This window comes from Orussus abietinus, unplaced genomic scaffold (assembly GCF_000612105.2).
Source record: "Orussus abietinus isolate OABI.00-Male unplaced genomic scaffold, Oabi_2.0 scaffold1, whole genome shotgun sequence".
Classification (NCBI taxonomy): Eukaryota; Metazoa; Arthropoda; class Insecta; order Hymenoptera; family Orussidae; genus Orussus; species Orussus abietinus.
In genome coordinates, this window is record NW_019396017.1 from 2,894,895 (window position 1) to 2,906,368 (window position 11,474).

The following is an 11,474-nucleotide window of genomic DNA, read 5'->3' on the forward strand; positions in this document are numbered from 1 at the left end:
GGTATCGATACCATTATTAACATCGATATCAGCGCCAGAACCAGTATCAATACATAAACCAGCACCAGCTCCACCTTAGGTACCAGGTCAACCTTAAGGTGATATGAAAGTGGCGTCAAAGAGGTTTCATTAACATTTTTCTCCAAACTGGGTATACCGAATCGTTTGAAACGTTACACCGTGTATAAGGACGCCATGATTAAGGTCCCTCCACCGATAAAATTTCAATTGTTCCAAAACATATGGACATTAAAAATTTTTTTTTGTGTATATAATGAAATTTATGGGCGGAGGGATCTTCCTTATAGCCTCTACATTCAAGGTGTAAAGTTTGAAACGATTAGGTACCCCCCGAAGAGAAAGAAAAATCCCCATAAATGGGACCTCTTTGACGCCACTTTCACGTAACCTTAACTCGAGGCACGCGTCGCAAACTCGTGACGAATTCGATTCGGTCCCGCCTCGGGGCATTTCATCCTCCCACGATAACGAAGAGTACACTAAGCATGCCCTATCTACCCTATCGGGGTCTTCAGCGTGCGACCCGAGCCGGGCATCGGTCGTCGTGTTGGTGGCGATGAGTGCCCTCTTCCTGTGAGCCCCTTCGAGCCGCTGTTCCCTGTTCCTCGTTCGGCCACCTCCCGTCCCCCTCTCGGTAATCAGCTTCCTGGATGGGGCACATTATCTGCCTGATTGCAGATCCCAACGACGCGATACCTAGGCAAGCCCCGAGATTGGATCATACGCCGCTCGGCAAGCCCTCGCGCGTGCACGCCCCGCGAATCGAAGCGAAGGTCCTCTTCGTCTTCCCGGCTCGAAATTTCGGGATCGTCGATTCCCCGAGGAATCAGGACCCGATCGACCCCTTCCGATATCTCGGTAAGCTGCTACCACGTCCCAGGTCGGAAAGTATCCTTGGATCCTCGCCAAAAAGGATCATCATCGACCGAGATCCCTGATTTCTCCTCTCCCCGGGTACCGCGTCTTCCCCTGCGGGGGAAATTCAATCTCGAGGTGTCCGCGTGTGTTCCCTTACCCTGGTTGAATGTGTAAGAAGGATTGATCCTCGCCTATCGGCCGGCACAAGTGGAAGCAGTACTCGACCCATCGGGAGGGACATAAGTACCGAAAACTCGTTACCGGAGATAGATACCGATAACCCGCAACGAGCGATCCCTCGATATCCAGGTGATGAATCTAGGACTGACGCACGATCCAATTTCCCAATTAAGGACAATCGGGCCGTGAACGGGGTGGATTTCGTCACCGAATTTCCGACCGAGTCGACGAGGCTCTGATCTCCTTCCCAGTGGTGCGGTTTGCCGCGCGCTCTCGAGGTCGACGTCGATCCCAGAAGACGCCCAGACCCGGAAGAAGGGATTCAGAGTCGTATTCTGTCCTTTTAAAGGGATGCCGAGGTCGCCGTAGGAGCGGGGATGGTCCCTTCGAGAGGCTCTTCGTCGTTCCTCGCTCCTGCAGGAAGAGTCTCGAGGAATCCCTGAGGATCGCCCCGTGTGCAGGATGTCGCTGACCCAGCGACTTTCCGGCGCCGTTGCAGCTCTGAGAGGCACCTCGGCGGACGGGAAGGCAGACCATACGTAAAAAAGACTCGTCAACTTCCTCCGTAGTTACTCGCCTTTCTATCAGAGGCTCTTTCAGGTCCGGCGCTGAGGAAATCGAGAAGATGACGTCCGAGGACGAGGTCGAGCCTAAAGGGAAGCTCCTGGTGACACCTCTGGACAGGCTGCAGATGGTTCGTGGTCCAGATTTCGCGTCCTGCAAAACTCCTTGCGTTTCTATGTTTCCCTGAAAACATGGCGGGATGTACATTGATCTTTTACGTACATTTTACAGGTGGTGAACTGGTTCGGCGAGAACCTGCTACTGACCTTGACCATAGCCGGCGTTTTGGTGGGTCTGGCGTTAGGCTTCCTAGGGCGGTTAGCCGAATTCTCCCCCCAGTCCATAATGTTAGTCAGTTTCCCTGGAGAAATACTCATGCGTATGTTAAAAATGTTCATCCTCCCGCTCATCGTCTCGTCGTTAATCGCTGGTAATTTAGCTGCGTCGATACGAGAACATGGTCGAAGGTTTGGAGAACATTTAGAGCTTACCCATCGTGTCCGTTCCAGGAATGGCTCAGTTAGACGCAAGAAGCTCCGGAAGAATAGGCTTTAGAGCTTTAACGTATTACATGGTCACCACGGTTCTCGCGGCGATCGTGGGCATCGCCATGGTCTTGATAATCCATCCTGGTGATCCGCGGATCAAGGCGACGGTCGTGGCTCCTTCCGGGGAACAAACAAAGGTCTCCACTTTGGACGCCATCCTGGACATCATTAGGTGAGCCGCCGTACATTATTTTAACGCCAAATGTCCCAGAGATAGTGTACAAAATTAATATTGCAGGAACATGGTGCCGGAGAACTTGGTGCAGGCGTGTTTCCAGCAGGTGCAGACGTCTTACATGAAGAAGAAAGTGGTCGTCATTGGGAGTAGCAATCAGAGCAACTACGTGATGGAACCAACGTTGGTCTACAGAGACGGGACCAATGTCATGGGGATGATCATGTTCTGCATCACCTTCGGGCTCCTTTCCGGCCAGATTGGACCCAGAGGGAAGCTCATGGTAGACTTCTTCGTGGTGCTTAACGAAATCATCATGAAGCTCGTCAGTATCGTAGTACTGTGGTGAGTGTCTCTTTACTCGATTTTTCCTATAGGTTTTTTATAATTACCCTGGAGTGTCCTCCCCAGGTACTCTCCGTTTGGCATCATGTGCCTCATCGCTGGAAAGATCATGTCCATCACCAACTTGGCTGCGACCGCGCAAATGCTGGGACTTTACATGGTGACTGTGGTCCTCGGCTTGCTGATCCATGCGATCGTGACGTTGCCACTGATATTTTGGCTCCTGACTAGGAAAAATCCTGCCATCTTCTTCCGCGGAATGATGCAAGCATGGGTCACCGCGCTGGGAACTGCGTCCAGGTCTGTGCGATTCTAAACTGAGAATACGTCGTTTTTCTTTTTTTGCTATTAACTAATAAATTGGCCATCATTTTCGCTACCTACAGCGCGGCTACCTTGCCCATTACGTTTCGTTGTCTGGAGGAGAATAATAAAATCGACCCTCGGGTAACTCGGTTCGTCGTGGCTGTTGGAGCTACCGTGAACATGGACGGCACGGCTCTTTACGAGGCCGTTGCGGCAATATTTATCGCTCAGATGAACGGAATTTCCCTGGGGATCGGTGAAGTCATCACTGTCAGGTGTGGTTTCCTGTAAAAAAATTGTATATCTTTAATTATTCTTAAGTACAAGCTTTTAATTATTTATTTTCAGTCTTACTGCCACCTTGGCGAGTGTTGGAGCTGCCAGTATTCCCAGTGCTGCTTTGATCACGATGCTTCTGGTACTGACTGCACTGGGATTGCCAACGAATGATGTGTCCTTGCTCTTCGCTGTCGACTGGATGCTGTAAGCAGTTTGTTAGATGTGTGTCATTATTTTTAGGTATATATTCATCGTTTATTATTACGTTCCAGGGATAGAATTAGAACGTCCATCAATGTGTTAGGTGATGGATACGGAGCTGGAATTGTCTATCACCTTAGTAAAGCCGAACTGGAAAAAATGGATGATGAACGGAAACACGAAGGTCTTGAGGCTGGCACTCCACCGAGTGATATCATCGAATGTTTAGCTCCTTTATCAACGAATAATACAGTGCAGAGTTCTGAAACGAAGATATAAGTGAAACTAACGACACAAGATGCAAGAAATTACTCCTAACACATGACACCCGATGAAGTCTTTTAGATTAAAATCGTCCTTCCATTTTGCCGATGGACGTTATTAAAATGTAAAGTAGTACGTCTGTGCAATAATTACCTATAGAAATTATTGTTGAACAGTGTGAAATCTGTGACAACCCCTTTTTGTAATATACAATATACATAACGAGCATGTTAAGTACAAACTCGAGAAAGATCGGAATAGATATTGAAAATCTCATTTAGGTATTGTTACAATTGGTAAGATCGGCAGCAATCCTTTTGCAATATGTGCTGCCTGAATGGAAGAGATAAATAATCAAACTCATTTTTAATTACACAATGCATTTTATTAATCTTATATTTACTTTTCCTATTATGTAAGGTTGCTCACTCTCCTAGAAAATGTTTTTATAATAATTTATTTATGCTACGTACTTGTTATAAAGTAGTATTTATTTCATTTATATTGTGTAATTAATAAACATATAAATTATTTATCATCATTGTTCATTACACGTACAGTTCTTTTGTTTTACAGAAAATAACGAAGAGATGGTTCTCCTCACCGATGGAAAACGATATCACTAAAGAAACAATTACTTGAATGATACATTTTGCTTTAATAACATGAAATATATTGCAGCCTAAGTATAAATAAAGGAGTTGAAAATCTCGCTTTGAATTTCTACTTTAATAAACGTGCACCATGCCATACAGGAATCTGTAAAAAAATGTTAAGGAACGTACATTGAAATGGCATTTCATCATTATTATATATTAAACTATGTCATATAGAAAGGATACGTCCAGAATAACACATAAGTCTGTTTCAGGCATTAATTAAAATCTGTTAAGGAACATCCAGATGATTAAAATGTAATCTACAATGTTAATATAAATTTGCTTCTAAAAAGACAATGGTTAAAGGATACAAATAGTCCACCAAAAAATCCATTCGTTAATAGACTGCGCCTACTGATAAAGAATTTCCTCCAATGTCCTCCAGCTTTCAAAAGCAGCATTGTCTAAGTAATTAAAAAAAAGAATTATTTCGTTATTTAAAGAGTAGTAAAAATTGGATTATACCACCATACCCATAAACCGATAACTGCAAATATGTAAAAGCCAAAACCATATAGGCCAGTCAATCCGAGAAGTCCAGCTGTACTACCGGACAAAGCTGCCATTGATATCCTACAGTACTCGACAACTGCGGCATTGTTACGAACTGCAGCTTCGCTGTAAGCTACGATTTCTGTAAACACAAAATAGTTTTATACAAATGACAATCCATGTAATTAAAATATGTTCACTCCATTAAATTTCTATTCTCACTCTATATCACGCCATGGGGTAAATGAATAATTTTCTTCATGCAATTCTTTTAAGATAACCTCAAATACTAAAATATACATTGAGACAGTGCTAGAAGAAACCACATTCTTACCACCACTTTTCTCTTGCTTTGTTCGAACTTTCGCAGACATCACTTTTGTAATATTTTAACAACGCTCATTTACATTCACAAATGATGATCATTAATTAAATTCTAAATATCGCTATTTACAGCTGACACACCACATTTATTTCTCGCAGACAACACCCATAAAATCTCTTGACAGAGAATAGCAAAGAGTGCTCATGCCCAGGTTTCACTTCTTTTGCCTACCGGCCATTAATCGAAACCATTCCACATTTATCATGGACATACTCCTAATTCCGTATCGGATATAACGTTTCCTACAGATTAGACGATTCCCTCGGTTTCGTTTTATTCGAAATGCAGATCTACATTAAGCAAAGAATTCCGAGATCTTCATTATTTTTGGAAACATCTCCAGTACGATCATTTTGCCGTTGGTATTGATATTCAAAGGGCCCGCCATGAAACACATCGTAGCCAATCCCAGGAAGCACGTTGAGTATCACATTGAACACGGCGCGTCAATGCGTCAAGCGTGAACCAATCAGAATTTTGCAGAAATAACGAGCCGGCTTAAACGCAACTCTGATTGGTTCGTCATTTTTGCGCGTTGACGCGACGCGATGTGTGATACTCGACGTGCTTAATGGAACACCAGCCATGACCGCCATTACAGGTAAAACGGATGTGACCAATCGCTAACCTCGTACTGCTAGTAACATGGCTGCGTCTTCCTTCCTAAACCAATCAATATTCTTCGAGAGTCGTACCCAAGCCGTTTGAAAAGGAGCCTCAGTATATAGCCACATGTTCCGTTCTGCTTGAATTGTTCAATTTGGCTCGACTCGGTAAACTCCTTGTAGTCAGTTGCTGCGGTTGCTGCTTCGCTTCGACGTTTGTCGATTGTTTTGTAACGGTGTTTATTGCTTCTTCGAACCGGTAATCAGTAATGACTTCGTGAATCCGAGAATTGCACGAAAACCCTTGCGATCACCGAGGCCGGAAAAAATGTCGCTGTTCAACAAACCGAAGCGTAATATACGGCGACGGCCTTTCAATGAAGAGGACGAGGATAATGAGAACAGGATGGAGACAGAAGACGCTCAGCCCGTCAAACTGAAACCTAAGAAGAAGGATAAACCGAAGCAAACGCTCCTCAGTTTCGGAGAGGAGCTCGAGGAAGGTGATTTTGCGAAATAATTAACCGCCCTTGATTCATGGACCGAAAAACCTGATCTCGTATTTAATGTCGCGAATATTCTTGCGATTTTTCGTTCGGACAGATTCTGGGGTTCGAGGATACAAACTGTGTACAAATTGTTCACGTTTAATACTGTCGTAGAATTGTTAATCTCAGTTAAGGGAAAATTAACGGTAACGCCATGTTGCAATAGGTAAGATAATTACGGAGCTATCTGTATCATGGAAGATATTAATGTTTGCAGCGGACGACGGCGAGGTTTTCAAAGTGAAGAAATCTTCGAGGAGCAAAAAACTGATGAAACAGCTAGATCATGAGAGAAAAAAAAAGAAAGGTGAAGAGAAAATGCAAATGGACCATGAGCAAGCAAACATGTCCATTAAACAGGAAAAAGATTTAGAAATAAAGACAGATGATCTAGTAGTAAGCTATCTCTATGATGTTTTATTAGTATTAGAAATTGTGTAAATCAGTTGTCTGTATATAATTATATTAATGTAGTTACATGAGATGTTTAATTTCTATATTAATGAATTGTATTTATTCCATTAGGTTAAAATAAAGAACACCGGACCTTTGATTTTAAACGGAAGAGCTGCGTTAGCAGCTGGAAAAGACGATTATACTTCGGATGAAGAAGAAGATGATAACCGTAGCAGTCATAAATTTCGCAGAAATACTGAAAGAACCGATACTATGAAAATTCTTCTCGAAAGTAAGCATTTAATTTTAAATATTTTTAGATGAATCATGTAAACATATTTTCCATATTTTTAGTCATTATGTTGAAGTGTGTGTAATATATGTATAACATCTAAACTCATTATTATAGGTGGTTGCATACCTGATGCTGCAATGATTCATGCTGCAAGAAAACGTAGACAGAAGGCAAGAGAGTTAGGAACGGACTATATACCAATTGAAGAACAAAGGTAAAATTTATCCTATCAATGAAACAACGAAAAGGAAATATTATCTTAGATTGTTCCATACATGTACAGTAACACTGAACATTGGATTGAAATATTATTTTTACAGTGACGAGAAAGGAAAATCGAGACTGATTAGAGAGGAAGATCACGATAGAAGCGATGATGACGATTCTCAAGATCGAATAGATATGACAGTTAATACTGATGCACGTGATAAAGAAAAGAGACGTGAAGCATTCCTTGCTTCTCAAGTACAAAACAGACGTATGTATTTTTTTTTTTCAGTTATCTGTATTTTTGGAATCATTGTCTTACCATCGTATTATTAGTTTCAGAAGATGAAAGTGAACATGGTAACGAAGAAGAGGAATGGGAAGCGCAACAAATTAGAAAAGGAGTAACTGGTGCACAGGTAACATATCTTTTTTTTTTTATTTTGGGCAGTATTTCAATGAGTCACCACTATCTATGTGTTTTTAATATGTGACATGTTTAAAACGGTCACAGATTGCAGCAGCACAACAAGATTCTATTATGCAACAGCAATATACCATGGGTGGAAGCCAGGTCATAGGATCGGGAGTGCCGCTGGAGATGGTAATGATGCCAGCACCACCGCCACCACCATCGATTCACCCACCGGACCCTACGAAGATAGAACCAATCTCTCCGGAAGATGTTGTCAATAAAATCCGTGGAAGGTTGTATTCAAATTACTTATTTATTAATTATTACTAACACAATGAAAAGGAAGGTAAAATCTGAAAGCATAGGCTTTCTTGAAGATCTAATGGGCGCACACTTATTAAAAGTGTACCACAAATATTGATGCATATCGCGTTATTATAATGGAGAATATTATTTTTGCCAGATTGGAGACCTTGAAAGAAATTTATCACCGTCATCAGCGGGATCAGGAACAGTTAGATGAAGAATTAGAGCAAACCGTCAAGGAACTGGATCAGGGCGAAACACGTGCGCCGCAGCTTGCTCAGCGCTTCAGATATTACCAAGAGTTGCGTGGGTATGTCACTGACTTGGTAGAGTGTCTTGATGAGAAGGTGGGTTCATACGCTGTCACGCTTTTTTTGAACATTGGGGGTTTTCACATGCAATGTCATTCAACGTTTCTCAGTATCGGCTTTAAACTGTAATGCCACAAAATTATTAATGTGCTACGGAAACAAGTTAATGTGACATCCGGTATTGGAAAATGTCAATTAAAAAATCATCTAAATATTTGGATCTCAATAAATTCTTCTATATACACATTTTTTTATTTTTGAATTAACTGATGTCAGTGGTAATTTATTTCGTAAAAGTAAAAAGATGGCACTATTTACTCCGACATGGCGTTGTTTAACAATGGCATTCTGAGATCAGTGTATGATTCTTTGCCGGGGGTCAGCATCTTCTCTGTGTTGAGATACGCTTATTTTTACAAAAATGATTGTAGACCTGTTGAAATAAGTGTTTGAATTTAAGCGTAATACTCGGTAAGTAAACGTGGACAAAGGGAAAGCCCGTAACTCTGAATGAAATCGGTGATACTAAATTTTGTCTCATTTGAATATCTCTTAATGGGTTAAAAATTATCCAAACTATTTTCGCTTTCTTAAGTTTTTGCTTTTGTTACGATACCTGCTATGTGGTTGTCTCGTAATATTTCATAACATACCTTGTCGAATGCTTTTTTTTTTAAATGGACAAAAGAGACGAACATCTCCATTCTGTTCTATACAGAAAAGATTTAAGAAGGGGCTGCACTGAAAACTCCATTCGAAGACAAAAATATATTTCTTTATTTAGTGTACGTTCCTTAATTAGCTGACTTTAATTAAAATTTTCTTTTGTTAGCTGCCTCTGGTTGTTGGATTGGAGCACCGCTGGTTAGACCTCTATGGAGACCGTTCAAATGAACTCATGGAACGAAGGCGACAAGACACGAGAGATCAAGCCGAAGAGATCACCACTGCTGCGAGTCAGTTATTTTTTCTCATTATATTCCGTCACTTAGGACATTATCTACGCATTGCATTTATTTAAATAAAACATTTAACTTAGACTTGCGTAACATTATTGCTACTTAATCTACTAAACCACGCATTGAATATTTGTGAGTTTTCATTAACCGAATGATTTTGTCATCATTGAGAATGTTTCATTGTTAAATTATGTCAAAAAGAAATCAATGTTAAACTATGTCTTTTTTTATTTTGACAGGAGGCCAAAACATACGAAGAGGACCAGAAGATGATGCGCGTATCCGCCGTGCTACAGAAAGGGAGGGCAGAAGAGCTCGACGTAGAAGAGCCAGAGAACTGGTTCCTACACTGCCGAAGCATATCGATGGCATGTCCAGTGATGACGAAGTCACTGAGCAACAAAATCTCGCATTTAAGCAAGCGAAAGGTTGTATATTGCAAATATTTCCATCTGATTAGCAGTGGTATCGTTGGATCACTTGAAAAAAAAAAAAAAAAATGTGGAGGCATTAAAAACACTTATGCTCCTAGTAAAGCGTTAATGTTATTAAAGAATTTCATATTAAATGTATATGAATTTTCTTCCAGATGAAATCGATAACGACAGTAAAGATATATTTTCTGACGTCGTCGATGACTTTTGCACCGTACGAGGGATTCTTTCAAAACTGGAGTCCTGGAGGGAGACCGACATCGATGCATACATGGAAGCTTACGTACCATTGTGTATACCAAAGATTATTTCTCCTGTAATCAGACTTCAATTGTTAACCTGGAATCCAGTTATGGTATGTTTAAATTACGTTAACTGTAAAGGAAAATCGTAGTAATGTGATTTGTGCATATTACAACTTATACTTTTTCTTTTATTCTTTGCATTAGGAGAGCGCTGACTTAGAAAGAACAAAGTGGTATACTGCATTACTGTTGTACGCACTTAACAGCAAAGAAACCGAAGACTCATTAAAACGAGATCCGGATGTCAGACTAGTGCCATTTGCAATTGAGAAAATCGTTCTTCCAAAACTCACTGGTAATGAAATTATTGTACCAAACATTTTGTTCGGTTGAATGTTAATATTAATATTTTCGTACTCTTGACAGCTGTCGTAGAAAAGATATGGGATCCAATGTCAACTTCCCAGACTTTGCGACTAGTCGGTACTATTAATCGTCTCATCAGGGACTACCCAAATCTCACAGATTCCAGCAAACCTCTAGAATTGCTTTTTAACGCAATTTTGGAGAAAGCAAAATCCGCCGTGGAAAACGATGTATTTATACCAATTTTTCCAAAACAGTGAGTACTATTCTTAACTTGAGTTCCCCATAATTCTTAAGTTTTTACTTCATTCGCGGTATTCATTTCTTATAGAGTTCTCGACACGAAACACCAGTTTTTTCAACGACAGTTTGCAATGGCAGTTAAATTGCTGCGAAATCTGCTGAGTTGGCAAGGACTTCTAGGAGATAATCAGTTGAAAAATTTAGCACTGGGATCACTTTTAAATCGCTACCTTTTGGCTGGATTGAGAGTTTCCCTGCCAACTGATGCACTGACGAAGGCACATATGGTAAGCAGAAATAAGTACATTTGATTTGATAACTGTTTTTTTTTTATATATATATTAATTGTTTATTTTCCACAGATAATGAGCACGTTGCCTCGAGCGTGGCTCCAGGGTGACACTATCGATCATCTAAAAATGTTTGCTACTTTGATATATCAGTTAAGCCAACAATTAGATCAAGCAAATCCAGCTCACAAGTAAGATATTTTTACTGTATCACATAAAGATAATTTTTAGCAAACCTTAAAACCTCTTTATTATATAATTGAAATTACGTTTCAGCGAAGCGTGGGAGTATTCAAAATCCATCCTGAAAGTAATCAAGCCTTCATAACGCGCCCATTTTCATGCGCTAAAAGCGGTTTACAGTTACGAAGTTAAACTCATCAATAGTTCTATGTGGCATAGAAGGCTCATGTATATGCTACGATAATTATACACCATATATTTAACCCTCTTAATTGTGTAATATAAAAAAGGACAATTTTGTATAGCGATTATCCCGTAGAAAGGAACCGCTGTAAATGCAAAACGTCTCGTACATTTGAACTTTGTAAATAATAAAGAAAGTTAAAGAAACCGA

At 40.7% G+C, this 11,474-nt stretch overlaps 3 protein-coding genes across 4 annotated transcripts; 2 read left to right on the forward strand and 1 right to left on the reverse strand.

Annotated features, from left to right (window-relative positions):
* Positions 1-754: 754 nt before the first annotated feature.
* Positions 755-4,140, forward strand: LOC105698182 (excitatory amino acid transporter). 2 transcript variants are annotated; one of them, XM_012422208.1, is made up of 10 exons: positions 755-879; positions 1,233-1,598; positions 1,660-1,753; positions 1,855-2,053; positions 2,133-2,343; positions 2,410-2,691; positions 2,758-2,991; positions 3,078-3,272; positions 3,346-3,480; positions 3,549-4,140. In XM_012422208.1, exons 2-10 carry the CDS (start codon positions 1,522-1,524, stop codon positions 3,754-3,756), a joined length of 1,635 nt encoding a protein of 544 aa, XP_012277631.1. In that variant the 5' UTR covers positions 755-879; positions 1,233-1,521; the 3' UTR covers positions 3,757-4,140. The 2 variants fall into 2 exon arrangements, with proteins under 2 accessions (XP_012277631.1, XP_012277632.1); XM_012422209.1 differs by having other exon boundaries at positions 761-879; positions 1,409-1,598.
* A 113-nt stretch (positions 4,141-4,253) lies between these two features.
* LOC105698184 (ER membrane protein complex subunit 6) lies at positions 4,254-5,430 on the reverse strand. The gene is made up of 5 exons (XM_012422214.1): positions 5,227-5,430; positions 4,874-5,034; positions 4,712-4,804; positions 4,584-4,603; positions 4,254-4,500 (listed from the first exon to the last, which is right to left on the reverse strand). The coding sequence occupies exons 1-5, from the start codon at positions 5,264-5,266 to the stop codon at positions 4,470-4,472; spliced, it is 345 nt and encodes a 114-aa protein (XP_012277637.1). The 5' UTR covers positions 5,267-5,430; the 3' UTR covers positions 4,254-4,469.
* A 579-nt stretch (positions 5,431-6,009) lies between these two features.
* Positions 6,010-11,452, forward strand: LOC105698204 (PAX3- and PAX7-binding protein 1). The gene is made up of 16 exons (XM_012422249.2): positions 6,010-6,385; positions 6,648-6,826; positions 6,956-7,118; positions 7,236-7,335; positions 7,442-7,599; positions 7,665-7,747; positions 7,843-8,036; positions 8,207-8,396; positions 9,193-9,316; positions 9,559-9,747; positions 9,909-10,108; positions 10,203-10,353; positions 10,425-10,620; positions 10,696-10,894; positions 10,970-11,088; positions 11,174-11,452. Exons 1-16 carry the CDS (start codon positions 6,211-6,213, stop codon positions 11,223-11,225), a joined length of 2,472 nt encoding a protein of 823 aa, XP_012277672.1. The 5' UTR covers positions 6,010-6,210; the 3' UTR covers positions 11,226-11,452.
* The last annotated feature ends 22 nt before the right edge of the window (positions 11,453-11,474 follow it).